This window comes from Pelmatolapia mariae, linkage group LG8 (genome assembly GCF_036321145.2).
Source record: "Pelmatolapia mariae isolate MD_Pm_ZW linkage group LG8, Pm_UMD_F_2, whole genome shotgun sequence".
NCBI lineage: Eukaryota > Metazoa > Chordata > Actinopteri > Cichliformes > Cichlidae > Pelmatolapia > Pelmatolapia mariae.
In genome coordinates this window covers 6,151,503-6,174,156 of record NC_086234.1, presented here as the reverse complement: position 1 = coordinate 6,174,156, position 22,654 = coordinate 6,151,503, and the positions used below count along the sequence as shown (strand labels likewise).

Here is a 22,654-nt window from a genome sequence, read left to right as displayed (position 1 = left end):
ATGGATTTGTATCTGATTGGATATTTGATGTGTGTGTGGTTGTCCAGCTCACGGGTGCTTGGAGGCTATCCCATCTGGTGGTGAGTACGAATCCACAGTTTCAGCATCAGACCCTATAGCTGCATAAAGAGAGAGAGACTTTTTTTTGGTCAAATGATCATTTCTGAGAGGGCAGAATGTGCACTTTCAGTAGACTGCGTGGAAAAATGTTCTCCAGCCCAGTCCAAAGAATCTTAACCTCAAATACTAGTGTAACGGAAAAGGCTTGCCGTTCTTTTCCCCTGCACATTCAGGTCTATTTATCACGTTGGAGTATGTTATGATGCAAAAAAGGGTGAATTTTTAGGTTAAATCATTCAAACGCGGGTGTCTTCTTTTAATTTAAGGGGAAAAAAATACTTCAGCGAGTGGTCACCATGCTGATGTCAACAGCAAAAGATGGACTTTGGAGTATTTGCACATAACAGTTAAAGTCATTCATAAATACATAAATTGCGTCTTTCACTCAGGGACAATGACAGGACTGATGCTGCGCATGAAAACTCAACAAAGCCTCAAAAAACAGCCCCCCCTATTTATAAACCATAATTAATTTCTTTTCTGAAATACAACCATATAATTTTAGGAGTGCCTTAGGAAGTACAACAATAATGGCTTATAAGATCAGCGTCATTTTGGTTTTGTTTGTTATTGTGCGTCACTGTTCTACATTCAGGCCACTGGCCCCCCCAAAAAACCTGCCGTGAAGTGGATCTAAAAGATTTTTTGGGACTGACAAAGTCCCGCACAATTAAAAAAGAAAATATTACAAATTTGCGGTTTACCACGGGGCACAGGCTGTGCTTAAATCGGTACATTTTGGACATTTTGCTTCAATTGCAATACAATTCACCCCCTCCACTACGGATTTGTGAGGAGACAATATGTTTAGGTGCCGCAGGGTTTTACTCTTTGTTAAATTATCCCAGATCGCTTTTGGCACCAGCAACTGAAATTTAGAGGTTTATCTCATTACAGATTCAGCTACATGCAGCTGACCTCATAGCTCCTGGTCTTCTTTTGTAACATAAAGCTTCTATTTTGGAGATATTTGTGTAGGCGTATGACAAAGCTCTTTTGGCACCCGACACAATACTTGTCAGAGCTACTGCACTTTAGTAGCCCAACTAGCATGTGGTCCCACCGTGGTGCTGTCCAAACCGCGAGCATCTTCTGGTTTCATTTACAGAGCAGGCAGCTGCCAAGCACACAGGCCACAGGGCTGAAGTGTTAATGGCAAAGAGGACTTTACACCCACTCCTGGATTCAGCAAGAACCCTAAGACAACAGTGACAAAGAGCTCGGGATTCTCTCTGTGTGAATTACCTGCAGCTGTTCTGTTCAAGGAGCTTACATGACACCGGTGTAATGTTTGAACCTTAACAGTGTGCGCTACCTTTGATTTGGGTAACAAATTCTGAAGTGTAGGCTAGGGTAGATGTTACTGGAGGGGGCGTTGAGATGAAACAGGTAGCTTCAGGTGACCGGGCAGGTGCTGAGGAACGGGCACCGTCAGTGGCACCATCCCCACGGTATAGAGTATGTCCAAAGGGTGACAAAATGAGCTGGTGCATCAGAAAAGAAGAGGGTGCCGAGTTTCAGCAAGGGCCCAGGCAGCCTCTTCCTCGCTTCTGTCTCAGGGGCGATGACTTGGCCATAAATTCTCCAGCCAAGGTGGGACGGGTTTGAGTGGAAGAGGAGTTTTTGACTGCTTTATGCCTGGCAGTCGTGCTTTTTTACAAGATGGGGTGTTGAAAACAAAACAGAGCATAAATAACTCGAGTGATATGCAGATATGCGTGGACGAGGATGAGGTGTGGTGGAGAGAAAAGCCATAGCAAACTAATGAGGAAGGTTTGGAGAGACAGAGCAGTAAACTGCCTTCTTGAAATGCAAGAATGTTTGGAAAAACAGCGAGTTTGTACATCAAGTTTTGAGAGAAGTCATAAAAGCTCGAAGCTTAGATGTGACCTCACATAATCCACAGGTTCCACAGTGTTTCTATCCAGTTATCTGACAACACCATGCTTTCTGTGTGGTGAAGGAAAAATGAAATAAAGATCTTATTATTAGACTTACTGCCGCGGTTTGTTTTCACCTTTTAACCCGAGAACGATGACATAATATGTTTCTCTTATTAAACGCCAGCTTTGTTAATACTCCTAATCGTAAGTTAGTGTGGCGTAGCATCTCATCTATTTTCAGAACAGCAGCCAGCAGTGTGTTTGTTTTCCTTGCATAAACAGTGATAGCTGTAAGTGAATGATGACAGCCACTCTCAGCGATGAATTACCTCAGCTGAACTGACTCCAGCCATCGAGCACCAGCAGTGATTATCGGTTTTAACTCGGCCACAAGATGTTTAAATCCAATAACTGCTGTTTTCCTGATCCTCTGTTATCATCACCACTGCTAAATCCACATGAGAAAGCAGAGAAGTTGTACACCTCTTGTCAGTTTTGTCCGTGCTCTTTGTCATTAAAAGATTACTTTGAATTTACATAGCTGCTGTTGTGAGAGGTGAAATCAAATAGAGAACAATGGCGGGGAGAAAGAAGGAGGGAAATGACAGAGAAAGAGATAAAGGAATGACGCAAGAGTCTGTTAAATGTTTTTGAAAATCGCCTTTAATGAGCAGTAAGCGCAACCGCGGGTGACCATTATTAGTTTAACTTCCATTCAGGTGAAGAATTATTGACACTATAAAGCAGTATAAATAAATCTGCAACATTAACACAAAAAACTAGCAAATTCCATTTCCTAGAAGTGCCAGATAATACATTTAATGCCCTTTAATTAACATTTGGAGCTTGCTATGGATACATACAACTTCCTGGCTCAATCTGCATTACTTGTGGAAGTTTCGAAAACCACTGGGGCCTCAATAATATCTGTGGCATACCTCTCAAGATCTCCTTCCCGGTTCAACCTGAGCAGCTTAAATGGGGCTCTAGAGTCCATCTCCTGGTCTCAGGAATGTCATTATCTGGCTGTGACACCCCCCCGCAACTCCAAAACCCCTACCGCTGGCAAAGGGGGCCACTTAAATGATCCTTACTACGAGAAAATCCTCCCGTCTGCAAGTCTTGTTTGAAAAGATCAAGGATGTTTAGGTATTATTCTGCAGTTGAAGGTGAAGAAAAGAGCAGGAAAATCCATAAGAATGTAATTCATAAGAAACTTTCGGGTTCCATTATGAACAGCTGAAGGCTGCCATAGGGCCAGGGTCAAAGGCAATTTAGGGCTAAAGCTTAAGAGAAATGTCTCAGCAGAAATTGACATCCACAGGGATACTGGGTACAAAACAATAATACATTTCTTAAAAAAATAAAAAGTATGATTATGTAACAAATGTTAAGATTCCCTTTATCCTAAAGCATCTGTAATATGACTAAATACGCATTGAAGGGACCCATTATGCTCACTTCCAGCTACTCAAAGTTATTCTTGGACGTACGCTGGGCCTCAGTGGAGCCTCATGGTTCACACACTGTCTTTTAAAAACAAGCCATTTAAGCCTATTTCCTTCTGATTGGCCGTCCCTCATAAGCAGAAGGTTTCACATGAGCATTAACGTTTCTGTTTTTTCTTGCAGCCAGCAAAGTGTTTTTTCTTCTAGCAGACAAAAAAAATTGTATGTTTGCAACCGTGTTTTAAAGATGAGGTTTTGAAACTGACTGAAAAATTTGACTTGATGAAACTTGATTCAGTCAGTCACTAAAAGATTTACTACCCTTATTTTCTGATCCATTACTTTACTTCACCCAGCGCAACAAGACTGTGGGATGACACTATCAAGGCAAAACCGAGCTAGGTAAGAGGTTCAAAGGAGTGTGGTATTTCAAAGCAGCGAAGGCGAGTCCTAATCTTCTCCCACCACCAAAGGACATGGGATGTGCTCTTGTAGGAAATGACAAAGTCCCCCTGGTGCATGGCTATCAGCTGCTTTAAACCACAGGGCAGCACAGTTACTCAAAGGGAAAACAGCAACGGCCAGGGGCGAGGAGATCATTAGAGGACACGTGTGGAGGCGCACATGCACACATTATTTAAAGTCTTCATTACCTGGCTGATCTCACCTCTGTGGCTTGTTACAGAGGTCAATTATTAGTGGCAAGCAATTTCTTTGACAGACAGGGTCAGTGACAAAGATGTGCCGATCACACCTGTGCAGCCTGTGTTCAGTTAAAGCCCTCAGGTCACTGACCAGGTCAGTCGAACGCCTGGCAGATGCAGTGAGAAAAGGAGGAGGCTATCATTCAAAAATAGAAGGGGTCCCATTTCAAATAGAAGATCTTTTTACTTTGCAACCACAAAATTTAAAAAATTAAAAATTTCTCCAAACAACAACAACAAAAGACCAAGTAAATCACGCAGGAATGTTTCATTGAAAGATTTTCAGAACCAAAAGCTTTCTGTTTTCCTTTTGTTGCCAGAATTTTACTAATCAATCACATTTGAATTCTCTGGTTGCATGCAGATACACAGCAAAAAAGGGACTGCATGAGCTGAAATACAATCTCAAACCATCTGATATTTTCTGACAATAATTCAGTTTATTATTAGTATTTTTTATTATATTTTTTAATTTGCTATTATGATTTTCTGACCACAACAACAGCCCTGAAAAATTCAACACTGCCAGAGAGGTTAAGCCACCAGACCAGCCAATGAGTTGCCAGACTGACACAAGTGTAGAGGACAGAAAAGTTGCATAAAGATTGCATGGTCTTGCAACAGCAGGTCCAAAGAAATGGGCAGTGTCTCAGACTGCAGCAGCACCTCTGAGTGAAGTGTGTGTGAACTGGCGGGCTTTCTTAACCGCATTTTATTTAATTAAAGCCATTAATTTTTTTAAATTACTTTTAAAGACAATTTGTGGTGTCTGAAATAACCACAATGAAATTCCTGAAATACAGTAAGAGATTTGCAACAGTTCAGTGAGAGTTATGATTTGCATGAGATGCATTGCCGCTGACAATTCGAGCAGGAGTGCCAACAAGCTGCCTTTCATGAAGAGAAGCTGGGGACAATGCGCTGTTTGAGTTGCGGTTCATTCAAACACTCCCTCAGGACTCAAATAAGCTCTGTCCTCTCAAGACAACAGCTCAGACTCTGTTGTGTCCACCTACCAGCAGAGAAAAATGCCAAGTTCCCGCTCTGACATTCATTTATCAGTGCCTTATACTCCCCAGAGCACTTCAGTGCAGAACTACTGCTGCTCTCATTCTCTTCCTGACAGGGAGGTTCACAAGTTTACACCCTGTTCAGTTTCCCTCTGCACATCTCCATACTTGTGACTGCAGGGGCTCCTTGTCCCAACTCCGCATGCTCTGCAGCAGTCTGCAGAGAGAACTCGGAGAGGAGGGGAGGCAGAAGGAGGTAGAAAGACAGAACAGGTTCGAACATTTTTCAGGGGTCCTGTCATTTTTTATCTGATCAGCCAGGAGCTGTTGGACTACAAATCAAAAGTGTGCCAAAGAAAAAGAGAAGACAACAAAACACAGACAGCAGCTTTGCATTCCAGCCTCCACCAGGAAAAGTCCATCCTCGGGCAAAGCCGGCAACTTTCCTTGGCCCACTTACTCTATTTCGAGTGTCTTTATCTCTCTGTGGATTCTGTCGGGGGGATTCATAGATGAGATACCGATGGCAGTGTTTTTGGCGCACGGTGCCGCCTGCTTTTGCTAGGGCCTCGTTTAGCAACGTGACATCCTCCAGGCAAATCTCACAAGCTGAGCCGCAGCATCAACATATAGCGATATATCGGAGGCACATTAGAGTTTAATGCAAACAACAGTCTTGCAGTTTGTTACTGCAGAGGAGCGTCGCTCTCACAGAAGAAGTGACACAACACACATGGGACTCAATGCTTCAGGCACAGACCCAGCATACGCTAACAAAACAACTATAATATCTATAAAGTTCCTCTATGGGAAATAAGTTAACTTATTCAGACACGGCTAAGAACAATTGGAACACATCAGGGCTGGTTTTAAAGTGAAATATTAGGGTGCACTGATAACAATAACAGGTGGATGTAGATGTAGCCCAAAAGCTGAGAAAGAGGACCAGAAAGCCATATGTTGCAACTCAAAGCCAGTGTTATGAACTCAGATGTTAAAGAAACATTTGATGGAGAAAAGCCACTGCAGCCCTGAACTGTACTAGCATGTCAGTGAGGTGCATATCAGAACAAATGTCTAACTTTCCAGCTCCCTAATATAAAGTCCATGTGAAATCAGCTTGCATCAATGTGCACAAAGCACAGCTAATAATGTGGGACATGCACTGGTAGAGAGTGGGTGTTTTCTGCTACATACTGCACCCTTTTTTCTGGCCTAATCCTCAACCTTAACCCATACCCACCATAAAAGTGACGTGGTTAGGGAAATGTTATCTCGAGCTGAGAGTTTTTGCCCTCAACATGTTGGTGTTTTGAAACCAAATGTGAAAAGCAGGAGTGGATCTGAGCGTGAAATAGAAGCATCACACGCTCACTGGCTAATGACGAGTAATTGACAAGATGTTACCCAGTGAGCATAATCGTTCCTTTCTGTCTCCAACAATGACAATGATTTGCAAAATAAACTTCATGTTGTCTTTGATATACCCTCAAGTTAGCGATGGAGCCCATAAAGTGAACAGGAAACTCTTTACTGAGGTCACGGAGAAAGGGCATTGAGAGCGGCTTTCCCATAGACTTATGTAGTCTTTGGCAACCAAAGGAGTCGCCTCCTGCTGGCCATTAAAAAGAATGCAATTGACTCACAGTAGCAACATCCATCTTTTTTGCTATCTAGGCATAAGCCAAACAGAAATTTACTGGAACCGTGAACACAAAAGAAGCAAATTATATAAAAGATATACCAGCAACAGTCTCCTAATATTGTCTTAAGATTAAGGGTTCAAGTGTTAAATTCGGATCTGCCTACTATAGAGATCTCATGAAGACAGGAGGAATGTTCCCACACCACTCCACTATCCAATGATTGTGTGTAGTTTTGTTAGACACGCTAACTTTACATATGGATTTTAAACTGGACCTTTTTTTGGTTATTTTCTAACTGATGGCTTAGGATGTTTGTTCTATTTGGACATTACCATCTAACCTCACTACACCTAATATGTATTGGTTTGACGTCTGGTAATTGGGGGTTAGTAAACAGCCTCTAGGTGCATTCAGATCACCTTCAGGTGTTAATTGTGCCTTACATATTAATGGACACCGGTAAAGCAAGGGGAAAAGATATATTTTAAGACAACAAATAGTCCCATAAACCAGCGATTATTACTGGCCTGGGTACCTATTATCAATTCTCACTAAGAGCACATATATTGGATTTCTATAGATTCTAATAAAATTTGAAGAAAGCGTCAGATCTGTTTGTAAATGACAAATCTTTCATCTGTAGTATCTTTAGTATACCACTGTTGTAGGTATACTAAAGATTTGCATATTGCACTTTCCTAGTTTACTGCCCAAGAGGAGAACAATTTGATTACTTGGAATAATTTACCTCTATAATTAAAGAAGACAAATGCACCATTAGTTCTACCTGCTCTCTGACATCTTACACGACATTTACAAATATGTTTAATGCAAATTTAGCATTTCATCTATTGCCATGTACTGTAAATAAAGATTGTGTTGGAATTAGAAACCTAAGTAGCAATGCAATCATGCAGTTCTTAAGTCTATGTCTAAAAGTCTAAGCAATAATACATAGAGGGAGGCTAGTGATAGATTCCTTCTCTTCACCTTCTAAACTATTAACATAAATAATTTAAACACAAGAAAACTAAAATCGTGTCTTTCCTCAACAGTATACCAATAAAATCATTACCAGCATATATACAAGCACAGCCACAGTTAGCATACTAACTAACTAGACTTACAAACTATAGCTGCAATTGTTACTTTCCACATTTTACAAGCAAAACATATAATAAACATAAAATACACTAGCCTGTAATCATCAATCAGCTTTAAACATTGATCAACAATGTAAAATTACAACATGCTTGGGTCATTGTACTTCTAGTACTAATCAGTTAAGTTTTGGTTTTTCAGCTTTAGCATAACAGCAAAATGTGACTGAGCGTGTAGTTAACTGTTGCCCCCGGAGAAGCTTTTAGCACACCAACAATAGGCTAACACATGGTAGAGAGCGCTACGAAAACTTAACTTGTTGTTAAAATAATGCTTCACTGTGGCTATAAGCCAAAAGCAGAACAATTAAAAGTGTAGTATACGATACTGTAATGCGTTTACTTTAAAAGCGGGATGACTACACACAGAGCTATCTGTTAGCTTAAAGCTAAAAACATACAAGCTAGATGAAACAGCTTGGTTAATTTCCTCTGTTCAGATTGTGTCAAATAGTTATAATTAATAAATATAAGTACAAAAAAGAGTTTTTATTCAATATGCTTCTAGTCAAGACAAAGCACATCTTTTTGTGCTTTGTGCTTTTATGTAAATAAATAAATAATAAAAAATAAAACTTAGAATATAACCTAAATAACATTTTCCTTACATATTAAAATGAAACAATTTTGCTTAATTACTGAGAAACACAAAATTTGGGATTAGCTCTTCCTGACAAATTTACAGAAAAGATTTAAAACACAATAAACAAACATACAGATTAATATGAGTGACACCATTATTGCTGAGTGATAACGTTAGTAGCCCTAACGTTAACATAATGAACACAAAGAATAATATTTTGATGATTACACAAAGTGACAGTGTAGCAATCTGTGCCAAATTTGACAGATAAACTTCAATAGTTATGAAATTTGAATTTCAGCTCTTCTGTACGACCTCTGTTGGTGCATGCTCTTGTAAAGTCATGCTGTCTTTTACTGTCTAGAATTATCACACCAATGTAACGAGTCTTCAAACAGTGTAAGGTGCCCGCGGCAGGTTTGTCCACACTAATCTGTAAATTTGTGTATTCCAACATTGGTAATGTCTGACAAGCCAATTTGAAGTCACATTTGATTACACCTTCATATCCCTGTGGGCTCTTACCTATAATGGCCCTCTATTTGCTTAACGAGGCAAACGGGCTGGAGAGCAACACTCCCGAGCTGCTTAGATTTGTGCTTATTGGCCCTGGTCATGAACTTCTGTGGACACATCGTGCTAACGGCAATGAGGTCAAATGTCATGTTGTTTTCAACAAGTTCAGAAGGTCACCTGGTACGTTTCGTGCCCCTGGATATAGGAAGCTGTCACACACTAAACCCTGTAACGCAGACCTCCCACGACACAGCACATGAGTCGACTCTTCTATTCAGGTTGAGCTTGCTCAGAAACAAAACAAGAACTAAAATGTGCAATAAAGACATGCCTTGCACCTAAATTTCCTCCCCAAGCAGCAGAGACTGCAGTAGTGATTTTATTGCACTGGGAGTGGCTGAGCCAAAAGTTTTTGTTGACAGCGTTATAGTCTTGATTGCGTGAATTCCCATTTCTCAGCAAGGTGTGTGGTGGAATCCCTTTGTTTCCTTTGCTTCATTTCTGTGGTTTCCAGTGGCCCATCATACTTTCACATCAGTCCGGTTTAGATACTGAGAAAACCCCCAACCAAGCTGTAAACCCCCAGGCCAGAAGAGGCCCCACACGGATGTGCCCGGGCATGCACCTGCCAAGCCCTGCCGTTTGCTGCTGCTCTTCTGCTCGTCTCATCCCCTGCAGCAGATTCCCCCGGCATTCTGCCTCTCTGGAGGTCTCTGCGTCCGCTGCTCCCTCACTCGGTTGAGACACGTTGCGCGTAGCTTCCGAGAAGTGAGGCAAAGCAGGCAGGATCAGCAGTGCACACATGCGGTCTCTGTGCATGCGTCTTCGTGTGTGTCTGTTTGTACAATGAGTCTTGTAACTCTCATTAACACCTAGCCAATAACTTATCCCTTTCATCTCATCTATCCATAAGGATCAAGCGAGGCACATGCTTTGCAAACAAAGACAAATAGCCTGGCAGATCCACAGCCTGTTGTTTAAACATGCTATGTCCACCACAAAGTCCCATGTGGTTAGCTAATTGATTCCATCAGAAATCCTGCCCACCACAGCAAACAGTTTCATCCTCTTGAATGGCACAGTGGTCTGATTCATAAATATCTGACTTGAGCAAGAGAGATTTGTCTTTGAGGTAGATCATTGATGTTGTTGGGGAGCATGTGACACCAGCATTCATCTAGTGGCTCATCATCCTCTCTGGTCTATCCCATGACTGAGAGATTAATGGGCAGCAACCCATCTAGCAGACAGTGTAATTAAGGTCCTTAGTCACTCAGTCACCAGACGGAGTGAAGTCAGCAACACTTGAACTCTGATGTTGGTGGGATTGGGACTGGCAGATGAGATAATGTGGCTACATTTGCTTGGGTAAACTCAAGACAAGAACATGAATGGAGATTGATGAGCACTATCAAATTACTAGCTCCGCATGGGAACATGAAATCGGAGAAAATGGCATGTTAACTTTGAGTTATTAATAGACAGCAAGCGTATTTTTCCTTGTGCGTAGCAGCATTCGATAATTTTTGAGTGTCAGATCAAGTTTCGTTATGAGCTTCCACATGAAACACAAGAACTGTTTATTGTGTATCTGTGTCAGTCACAAACCTCACAGCAGCAACACAATTGGCTCAGCTGATTATGGGATGATCAAATTACATTAGGTCGTCTGTAAAAGCAAAACAGTTTCATGTGCCAGAATGCTACCTCCGCTAGTAAATCTTAATACCTGGCAAAATATTAATCTAAGGCTACCAATGCTTAGATGAAAAACAGTATAAAGAAGGAAGATGTGGGTGCAGGGGGTTTGGTGGGTGCTTCATGTAGAAGTGCACATGAGTTGTGAACGTATCTAAGAGCCGATTTTTTTTTCTTCCCAACTTCAATGGCTTCACTTGTGTGTTCGGGTGGGGCACTGCACTGCACTCATCTGTCAGAGTCAGTGCCTGCTATGATTGGGTTGCGCCCTGCGGGTGTCCTGAGGTCATCCCGAGTGGCGCTCTGATCTGATCGGCATCAATTGTTCCCGCGTGATCCTCTAAGGGCCTCCAGCGCCACGTTGTCCAGTCAGACTCAGCTAAGTGCTGCAGAGTCTGCAGACTCCTGTGAACTGCCAGCACATTACATCCCTTACCCTGTACACACTCAAATCACATGCATACATTGCAAAACAATTAGCAGCTGGGCAAGCTTGTATTCAAACACATATTTTTCATGGGGTGATAAAGGCTATGCACAGAAATGAATAAACAAGAAATATAAATCTGGCATCTAAGAGAGCTTCTGGAAGAAAATTTTGTTTGAGCTTGTCAACATGAAAAGCGTGTTAAAACATGGGCATGACACACACGTCTTCTCTCTGTCTTTTATTTCAAGAGAAATAGAAAGCAATTAAAATTAATTACCTGAGTGAAACTATAATGGTTTCTGGCAACACATGCTGAGCTCGACTGTTTGGCAGTGATTAATCCCTGCTTAGACACATCTGCACGAGTCCTCTGGTGAGGCGCATCGCCTCAGACGTGCCATCTTTGTGCATCACCGTCAGTGTTCTTAACACATCACCTCCAGAGGACAACCGCAAATTAATGACGGTACTGCAAGGGCAGGTGTTTTCATATATTCGAAATCACACGAGGGGGCTTTTCCCCAAACTAAACAGACAGGTTCTTGTGTGTGTTATCTGTTAGATCAGCAGATCTGTGCATGCTAACAAGTGGAAACACTTTGAGAAGTCAGCACTAATAGCTTGTATCCCTGCCCTGAAGTGGGCTTATTAGCCTCCCCTCTCTGGTGAGAAAAAAGGAAGCAAAATAAAGAGGAGCTCTTAGTATAAACAATATAAATCAATAAAACACTCAGGTATGAATCATTGTACTCTCTCGGGGCTACATTTATAGTGTAATGGGAGATTAATGAATACAGAAGCAGTCTCCTCTCACAGAGCAGGTTGCCTTTCAGTGAGGCCTCCCTGGCAGGTTACCATTCTTGCTATTGTGGAACTGAGTTCACGGAGGGCACGAAGATGTGAGGGAAGCACAGGGAAGGGTTTTTGAAAGAATACCAAACTAATGTGAGAAATGTACGGGTTAATTTTATTTCTTTTTTGCTTATAAAACCTACAATAAAAATGTCAAAGTTCCTAAAAGTCAGATAGCAGTACCAAATTTATTCAATGGGTACAAATATTTAGGCACTTTTGCTGAATATGTCTTGAGGTTTGTTGCAAATCCTCAGGAAAAAATAAGAAATGCAGTTATCAGTAAGTGTTTTTTGCACTTGTGTGTTTAACACAGAGGTGCTGATCTCACTTAACGATGCCTTCCCTCTCTCTGTGACACAGGTCCCTGGCACTGGGGCAGCAGTACTCATCTTTGGGCTCCCAACCCATCCTGTGTGGCTCTATCCCCGGCCTTGTACCGAAACAGCTGCGTTTCTGTCGCAACTACATTGAGATTATGCCCAGTGTCGCTGAAGGTGTCAAGCTGGGGATCCAAGAGTGCCAGCACCAATTTAGGGGCCGCCGATGGAACTGCACCACCATCAAGGACAACCTGGCCATTTTCGGCCCTGTTCTAGATAAAGGTAGGACTTTTTTTAGGTTGCTATATCTTTCTTGCTGGTTTTTGTACTGACATATAGGCTTACTGAGTAAAATAAATGATCTAGAGGGATCTAAATAATCTCTTTCAAACAACACCCAACTTTAAAATGCAGTCTTTGAAGGTAAGGCTACTGCAAGCTGTTACAAAACTGGTGTTTAACACTTTCCACCCTAAGGCTCAGCACTGCCTGAGCTGCCTGGGCTTTTGCTGACAAACGACTAACTAGGGCAATTACAATAATATCCACCTTTCCTGGCTGCACTGAGAAATGAGTGCAGGTACAAGCACTGACACATTAGTCATCTTTATCTTCTATATTGCATTTATCTTCAAACTCATGGGCTTTTTTTTTTTTGGTTTTTCCCAACCTTGTTTACACACTCGTACATGAAAGAAGGTCAGTGCGGTAAATCTCTCAACAAAACCTGACAGCTGATGTACTGGAGGCATCCATCAGGTGCTGTACACGCAGAATGCTAAGTGTAAACTATCCCTACACTTATCTGCGTCAATTAGGCAGTCCCACCAGACCTGACAGTGGGAAACAAGGCACACAGGTGTCCTGCTTAAGGCCTTCCAGTCCCTAATTATAAAGGCAGAAGTTTGTGTGTTGCGTGTGAGGTTGCTGATTGGAAATGAATTAGCCTGTGTGTCAGAGGCGAAGGAATCTGGGCAGAAATGGGCAGTGTGAGCAGTCCAAGCTCCTCAGTCAAATAAAAGGGAGAGGGGAGGCCAAATGAGATTACAGGCAATAGAAAAGGGCCGGGGGGCTCCGCTCAACCCCTACTGTGCATGAAGGCCAGTGCGCGCCTCACACAGTCCAGCTCCCACGGACACCCCATTCACACGCCCTTTTGACTCTGTCATGAAAACAGGCTGAAAGGGGATCTCTCCCAACCTAGCCCGGGTGTGCACAGTGGGATAGGGAAGGATAGGATGGAGGGAAGGAGGTAAGGATGTAAGGATGAAGAGTGTGCCACTTTGGGAGTGATTAATGGAGAAGCTCATGCTAGGGAAGCGAGAGCTACCAACCAGTACCCTGGCCACCTTAAGCTGTGGGTTGGCTGCCGTGGTGCTGTTGGTGGATGCCTGGAGGAAGTGGGGGGTTGAGGTGCTGCAGTGGGTGGTGGTGTATGGGATTTCGGATCAGGGTGTTGGCGGAGGGGTGGCTGGTGGGAGAGGAGGGGGACTTGGGGAGTTTAGGGAATGCCAGCTCCGGGCAGAGCTGGGCTGTGGGGGCGCGAGTCGCTGGACCCTTTGTGTGGATAATACGGTGTGACACAAGGGAAACAAAGGCGGATTGATGGGCCCAGCAGGTAGCAGGAGCAGCGCTAGCCTTGGCTAACAGCCAGAGCTCCAGGGGCCCGGGGCTCACAGGCCCCTGTTTTGGAGGGCCCACTTAGGCTTGCCAGGGCAAGTAGGGATGCCCAACATGAGGACAGTATGTCATCCAGTGTTGTTCATTGGACATTTAGATGAAAACCTCTTTTCATTAGGGATAAACAATGAACATGAAATGTGTAGACAAACAGTTTCTTTTTGTTTCAGTTTTACAAAACATATCAAAAATAATTAACAAACATAGTTTTGATTAACGTTATTTCATTGTCTGTATTTCTCAAGATTTTCTCAAAAGCAGCCAACATAAAAAAGGGTTTTGGTTTTGGGACACTGACTGCAGTCAAATTGTGGGTGGGGAAAATATGGCTAGCCTCCAGACAAACATTTGTAAACTTTGTCTGTGGCTTGTTAAGTGGTCTCATTGAGTTTTTGGCAGTGGATCCATCAAAGAATTTCTAGCTCTAGTTGCCAGTGTGGTCAGCAAAATAGGAGCTTAATTCTCCAGTCGTGTTCATACAAATTTCAAAACTCAAGTCGTGCAATTCCGTAGATCAGATATTCCAGCTGTTGAAAGCCTGAAGGTCTGTTCTGTATAACTATCATAGAGGGGAAAAAGCTGGGATGCTAGGTAAAATGTAAATAAAAATGAAATCTCTTTATTTTGAATCCAAAACTAGAAACATGCTTTAAAAAAAGGTGGGACAAATATAAAATACTATAAAGATTCTAATAACCCAGAGGCAACATTGGAAATGTTCCCAATGTTGCCAACTTGTTTGTGCCTGAGTTCATTTAAGATTTATGCAAACTGGAAAACTGTCCCCGTGGTCGGGCCATCAGAAATGTTTTATTCCTTTTGAAAATGATGGGAAAATCATGGCCTCCAGGGTAAAGTGAAGAACATCCAACATTATTAGTACACAGTTCAAAATTTAGAATCCATAATGATGCAGTGAGGCGTCGGTGCACATAGAATAGGTAGCTTGGAGATCTGTAAAGGCACAATTAATGCTGAATACAGGTGCTTCTGTTCAGCTAACACTTGGGGAACACCCTGTTTAGCACTTTCTGGGGATATTACAGCATCATAGCTCCACAGTAAGAGAGTCTTGGTGCAGGGAGAAATCATTTGGTGTCATATGAAATGGCAACTGAGCAGAACTGTTCACATAGGTTCCCAAATGCTTGGAGAGCATTGCCAAAAGAACAGATTATATCAACTTAAAATATGTTACTGGTATCCAGTGATGGGAATAACGGCGTTACTAACAACGTTACTTTTTTTCAGTAACGAGTGATCTAACGAATTACTATTTCTATCGTTGCAACGCCGTTACAGTTACTAGCAAGAAAATGCGGTGCGGTCGCGTTACTATTTTTCAACAAACAGACGGTTGAAGCTGTCTTCAGTTTACCGCATCTTATATCAGTTGCACAGAAGTAGCTGTAAGTAATCTGGGCGCTACAATATATAAACAATATATACGCGGCGTTTTTTCCTCAATAGTTTCGTCAGTTTACTGTCTAAGGACAGCGCTAGCAAGAACTCTCTGCTTATGACCAAAAAAACCAAAAAACAAAACAAAAAACAGCCCATTGGTGTTGGTGGAAAAATGCACCATGTTGACCAATGAAAAACTGATATGGCAACATGACATTTGGTTGTTTAGGAAGAGGGGGAAGTTTTAGGAGTGACGGCGAGAGAGAGAGAGAGAGAGAAAGAAAGACAGCAGAAAAAGAGAAAGAGCGAGTTTTGAGATGTGAGAGATTTGTGACGTTTAGCGTGTTTGGAGTGTGTAGTTAATGTGTTGTCTTGTGCAGTTAGTGTGTAGTGTTGTGGATAGTTTTGTGTTGTGTGTCAGAGCAATGAGGGACTGCTGTCTCCAGGTAGAAAAAGGAGTGATATACCTGCTGCTGTCAAACCTGCAGGTATATGTGATGTTCTCCTTTATAGTGGACAGAAATATTTGGAGTGGCACAAATAATTTGTGTGGCATCTTATTGAATGCAGAACAGCTGATTGTTATGTAAATAGTTTGAAATGGTTATTTAAAAAAGGGGTAAAAGGTAAATGGCTGCAAATAACTTTAAAATTGACAATTTATATTTGCATTTAAAGTTATGAAATATGATTCATTAAACATGTTTGTGGTTGTTACAGTAAAAAATATAACTTTTTCTACTCGGATTTTATGTTTTTTTGTCTGATTTTAGATCAATTGTGTTAATACAGTATGTCAAAATGAAAACAGAACTGTACATTCAGAAACGTGAGGTTGTGCTGAAAGCATGATACCAAACAAGGCAAAGTAAATCGTTTTTAAAGGTGAAATGTAGAGGAAAAATCAAAAGTAGTTAAAAATGGCCAAATATAAACTGGACCCCAGAGGGTTAAACATTTGTTTTAAAGTAATGCAATAGTTACTTTTGAAGTAATTAATTACTTTTAGAATCTTGTAACTCAGTTACTTTTTTGAAGAAGTAACAAGTAACTATAATTAATTACTTTTTCAAAGTAACGCCCAACACTGCTGGTATTAAACTTTAAAAAATGTCTGTGTAAAGTTTTTATTTAAATATAGGTTAAGCGCTCTGAAATCATTGGATCTGTTTGTGTTTTCATTTTACAAAGCCCCTCACCTTTTTTTGGAATCGATGTCACAGGACACCCATAGTGTGTGTTTTTCTATATCTGGTGGAGTGTAATGGGTGAGCCACAGTAAGTGTGCTGTGATTGTGAAACAATGGTGTCTGGTTACATAATAAGCTGTTGTCTTCAAAGACAGCGTAACTCCATCCGTCAGAGTAAAGAAGAAACAGCCTGACACACTGCTAGGTTTCACCAGAAGGCCTTAGGCTGTAAACAGGAATGGGTGGGTGGGTGGGGGGTAACAACATTCCTGAAACACTATCCAGATGCAAAGCAGCACACCTCAGGGATGACGGGGGGTCACTTAGATCCCACTGAGCGTTAGACTACAATAGGCTGATGTCACTGCAGGGCTGTTAGGTTCCTTGGTGGTTCTTCCACGTCACTGATGATGATCAGAACTGTGTAAACATAGTTAAACATTGTTTATATTATATTGTATATAGGAGATGTTAAGGTGTTCTTCTATAGGCTTCTTTTTTTATTACAGTGGCAAATACCTGTCCATTAATGTGCCTTCTCAAAGATGAAATGTTGTGTTAAAAGGTTACCGCCTGAAGGTATCCCTTTCAATACATCTGTCTGGATGTTGGCAGTAGTAAAGATCACCTTGTCTACGTTTACCACAAGATTGACACACTTCCTTTCCTTCTCCTTTTCTCTGTCTTTCTGTCTGTCTTCGTCCGTCTCTTTCAGCAACCAGAGAGTCAGCATTCGTCCATGCTATAGCTTCAGCGGGCGTTGCATTTGCAGTGACACGCTCATGTGCCGAGGGCACGTCGACCATGTGTGGGTGCGACTCCCACCACAAGGGCCCTCCAGGGGAGGGCTGGAAGTGGGGTGGCTGCAGCGAGGATGCAGAGTTTGGGGTGCTGGTGTCCAGGGAGTTTGCAGACGCCAGAGAGAACCGTCCAGACGCTCGCTCAGCAATGAATCGGCACAACAACGAGGCGGGACGCACGGTAAACACATTTACTATGAGGAACCTGCAGAGCTGCACTGTTATTTTTCTACTTTTCACATGAAAAATAATAACATTAACCAGCCAAAAATATGTGGGTACTTCAACATAATGTCCATATGAAAACCTTTAAAACCACAGATATTAACCTGCTGCTGTAAGAGCTCCCGCTCATCTCAGAAGGGTTTGCCCCAGTTTTTAGAACCTGGCTTTCACCCAGTCACAACAACAAAGTGAGGTTCAACACTGACACTGGGGGAAAAGTTCAAAGTTGATGTACAACTTAAACCCAAAGATCACTTGGAAATAAGAGTTAGAGAGCATAAAAAACAAAGATAGAACAGGTAATCAAAGTCAGTGTTTCTTTTTTAATCTTTCAGTTCAATTAAGTTTATTTGTATCGTATCAAATCACAACAATATTTGCCTCAAGGTGCTTTATATTGTAAGGTAAAGACCCTCTGATAACAGAGAGAAAAACCAAATATTCAGACAACACCTCTATGAGCAAACACTTGGTAACAGCGGGAAGGAAAAACTCCCTTTATACAGGAAGAAACCTCAGACTCAGGGAGGAAAAAATGACAAAATATCTAAAAAATAATGATTATTTATTATCTGAATATTTAGCTCAGTTTTAGTATTAGTTTACATGTTTTATGTGTTTTTAGACTAAATGTACTTGTCAGATGAAGAAATTACAATACAAACCTTTACAGCACTCTGATAAACCATGTTAGTTAGTTACAATTATTGGTCAACGTTTAAACCACGACAAAAAGCTGAGTGAAAATATTACTATTTTGGATTACTGATTGTTCATGTGACAGGCATGAATTTGGTACTTGACTTGTCCTCACAATCCCAAGTTTCCATCTGAAAATGAGCACTTGACTTTGATTGACTGGTTAATTACTGATCTAAGCAACATTCATCTACCCGCCATGCCCCCACACCTTGCCTTTCATGCCTTGCATCCCAATGAGAAATTCCCCGACAGTCAAATAACCCAAGTGAGCTGGGGGAGGGGGGGGAAAGCAAATCAGCTCAGTCTTAAAACATCACTGGCTGCTGTCACTGCTGGGAGAAAACAGGCTGCTCGCTGAGAGGCAAAACAGGGGGACCACACGGCAACAAGACAGCCCTTTGATGCGCACAGCAGCAGTCAGAGCGACCACAGGAGCTCGCTGAACAGAGGTAATGTCGGAGGAGTCACAAGTCCTCTCCACCTGGCCCTCTCACGCTTCGTTATTTAGCCCCGAGGGCCTTGGATTTGATGTTGGCATGACAAGCTCACGGTGTGATGTCACTGGTCCACTTTTCTCCCCTCCACTCACCCAGAGGTGCCACAGCCACCTGCCTTCCGCCCCAGCTGGGGGATTTCAGCAGCTAAATATAACTGTTGAGCTAAAGCACAACACAATGAAAAACCGAAAACATAAAAACACGCCCCACGGGAGCATACTCACAATGTGAGCCAATAACTTCAGAGAGAATTAGCAGCAGCGCAGAGCCTCCATACTCCACAGCTGCATGACACTTCAATAAAGTGCAGCCACTGGCATATTGTTTTTCTTGGCCTGCTTTGCAAGGCTTTAGTGGTTTTGTTAGTCTGCATTACTGAATTCACTCTAAATCTCTGAGCATAAAGCTTTACCAGATCTTGTTCCGTTGTGGCAGCTTCCAAAACAGTTATCAAACTAAGACCAGCACATTTTACACTTCAGAGCAGTGCGCTGCACAAAGAGAAAAAAAAATCATAACTTGTTTCTACCCGGAGGACAACAGCTGTAGTTAAAATCTCACCAACCTCACAGCTCCAACGTTCTGTCAAAAAAAGCGTACTTAAAGATTTATTGGCTAGGTGAGAATTCATTTTAATTTTTTGGAGCATACCGAACATATACAGACAAAAAGTGATCTGTGTATTTAAGAAGCGCACTATCCCTTCATGCAGTGACTCAGGATTGTCAGTGAAATCTGTTCTGAATCCAGCTGGATGAGGCAGATTTTCTTTTCTGGGCAAGAGTTATGACGCTCAAGAGATGATGCTTTAGTGAGGAAAAGTGTTATTAGAAAAGCTTAAAAATCTTGGATGCATGCTGAGATGCCAAATATGTGGTTTTTACTTTATTTCAGTCACTATAGTCAAAAGAAGGTTGTCATTTCCATCTGCAGCAATTCATATTTGGACGTATGGTTCATTTCTGGGCCTCCCAGCGCCTCCATGTGCAGCTAAGACAAAGAAAGTAGTGAGAAGACCTATTAAAAGGACAGAAGAGACACTGACAGCAGATATTACACAGATTATCAGAGAAACGGTATGAAAAGGAAGCACTGAGGTAGAGGAGGGTTGCAAAGTGGCTTGCAGATGCACAATAGGTGGGCTAAAGCAAGTGTGAGTACAGCCTCGCGTTGCAATTAGGTGATCTGTTGACACTGTGGCCTACCTAAACTAATGCTGTCCTCAATATTAACCCTTTCAAGCCTGGGAAATAATCGCCAGGACATTTAAATGTGTTTCTTGAACTGTCGGACACATTTTTAAATAACGAATTAAATATAAATTTAAATATATGCGTTTTAATTTGTATAATATTTGCCACATCTAGCATTTTTTTGCAAAATTTGAAAAAGGGAGAAAACATTTTCCCACGCACAGACTTTTATTCTGGTTTCTTTTCTCATTCTCAGACTATCCTGGACCACATGCACCTGCGCTGCAAATGTCACGGCCTTTCTGGAAGCTGCGAGGTGAAGACGTGCTGGTGGGCGCAGCCGGACTTCCGCATGCTGGGCGACTACCTGAAGGACAAGTATGACAGCGCCTCAGAGATGGTGGTGGAGAAGCACCGCGAGTCTCGCGGCTGGGTGGAGACCCTGCGAGTCAAGTACGCCTTCTTCAAGCACCCCACTGAGCGCGACCTGGTGTACTACGAGGGCTCACCCAATTTCTGCGAGCCCAACCCAGAGACGGGCTCCTTTGGGACGCGCGATCGTGTCTGCAACGTGTCGTCGCACGGCATTGAGGGCTGCGACCTGCTGTGCTGCGGACGCGGCCACAACACCCGGACTGAGAAACGCAAAGAGAAGTGTCACTGCATCTTCCACTGGTGCTGCTACGTCAGCTGTCAGGAGTGTGTGCGCGTCTACGACGTACACACGTGTAAGTGAGACAGACAAGCTGACTGCTGGACCTTCAACTCCTCACCTCCTGCATGACTTCCTTGATTCCCCCCCCCACACACACACAAGCGCAGTCAAAAACATATTCATCCACACACATTCAAGCCCTAATGGGTAATGGCACATCAGTAATGGATACTTCTGTACCATTTTTTGTACAAACCATGCACAAGAATCTATCTTCCAAACCACTACCCCCATAACTACATAATATCTGAGCAGAATGTGTCCCTTGTTGACCTGATGGATAACTTGGTCCACTCTCACGGGAAGAAGCTAGAGTTGTGCCACTCTCCCCTCGTTCGTCCTCACCCTGCAGCATTGGGCCATGACTACCCCTCCCTTCCCCTTTGTCTTTATTTATTTCCCACCCTTCATGCCAACACAGCGTTTTCGGCATGTACAGTAACACTTTTACATGTGAGATTAATGCAGTAAAAAAGAACAAAAAAAAAACAGTGACTCTCCTTGCTTTTGAGTAAAAAGCATCTTCTAACTAACACCTCACTTCTCCAGCCAGTCTGGTTGGTTTACCTTTTTGTTGTTGTTGTTTTTTAACTTAACCAACCTCTCTACCCAATCACTTACTCTTAAGTGATACTGAACACGTCAGCAGCCCCAGGAAACCATCACTTTGTAACTACTGAACTGAACTGAACTGAGGCACTGGAAGTGCCGCAGTCCTGTCCTTTCTAAACTACTGAGCTGATCCCTTCCTTCCCTGCGGACTGACTACTGCGACAGTCAACTAGAAGATATGTGCTTCAGTCTGATTTTTTAATAAACCCACATTTCTGAAATATTACCACTGAGCTGGGGTTTGAGGTATGCAGGAGGAGGCATGCTCGTTCTGCTAACTAACAACCCGTGCACATGTATTTATGTGCACTATTCATAACTCCAGGTGGTAAACATTTGAGCATTGTTTATGTGAGCAAATTCTTCTTGGTTGCAAGCTAGCAGTTCTTATGAATGACGGCTCTGTTACCACATTCACCCTGTAAATCGCTCATGGTTTCTACAAATGTCATGCAACTTTACCATTCAAACTTACGGAGTCTGGGGGTAAAAACTAACCACAGAAAAGATCTGATTATATGTATGAAGGTCACCTATTATGGCTGTGTCATTATGAATTTATGCATCAAACTTGAGTCCAGCTTATGTCCAATATTAACTCTGGTGTTTTGTTTTGTTTTATATCACTCTCAGTGCAGAAAAACATTTGTCTCAACAAAAATCTTTTACTTCTGGGAACTAAAGGGAAAGAAAATAAGGGGATATGTGACGACACGTGGAGACAACATGGGCTGAGAAAGATCTGATTGGCTGTCACATCCTTCCATCTGTGTTTTCAGTCAGCTGGACAGTTGAGGTTTTCAAGGTTGATTTATGAACTCGTATTCTTGTCAGTACACCCCGAAACACTCCTGCCGTGCTGTTTTGGTTTTTAGAATATTGGGAAAAACAAATTACTGCCATTTAATCAAAAGATTGCTTTTCATAGACATCAGTGTCAGCACATTGTGACTTGCAACAAAAGGAACCGGTTTAAAGACCACTAACAAAAATTGCTATGATTTGCGGGTGGATTGTAAAGACTGCCAGTTCATGAAGTTTAAAAAAACGTCTGATTCTGAGAACATGAAACGTAGAACGGATGATTTATAAGGGATGTGTATGTGCGTGTGCATGACAAGTGACTACAGAAGAGGATGGATGGACCGACAGACAGCGAGCTGGCTCTTCACAATGGTGGAGCAAAGCAAGAGAGGTTTCACACAACATGTTCTGACAGTCCCACCTGCTTCCTATCAATTATATTCAACAACAAACACACAA

At 42.2% G+C, this 22,654-nt stretch overlaps 1 protein-coding gene across 2 annotated transcripts; it reads left to right on the top strand.

Annotated features, from left to right (window-relative positions):
* wnt3 (wingless-type MMTV integration site family, member 3) lies at positions 1-20,800 on the top strand. 2 transcript variants are annotated; one of them, XM_063481920.1, is made up of 4 exons: positions 1-80; positions 12,414-12,655; positions 17,363-17,628; positions 20,321-20,800. In XM_063481920.1, exons 1-4 carry the CDS (start codon positions 1-3, stop codon positions 20,798-20,800), a joined length of 1,068 nt encoding a protein of 355 aa, XP_063337990.1. The 2 variants fall into 2 exon arrangements, with proteins under 2 accessions (XP_063337990.1, XP_063337991.1); XM_063481921.1 differs by lacking the exon at positions 1-80 and adding an exon at positions 10,251-10,272 and having other exon boundaries at positions 12,413-12,655.
* The last annotated feature ends 1,854 nt before the right edge of the window (positions 20,801-22,654 follow it).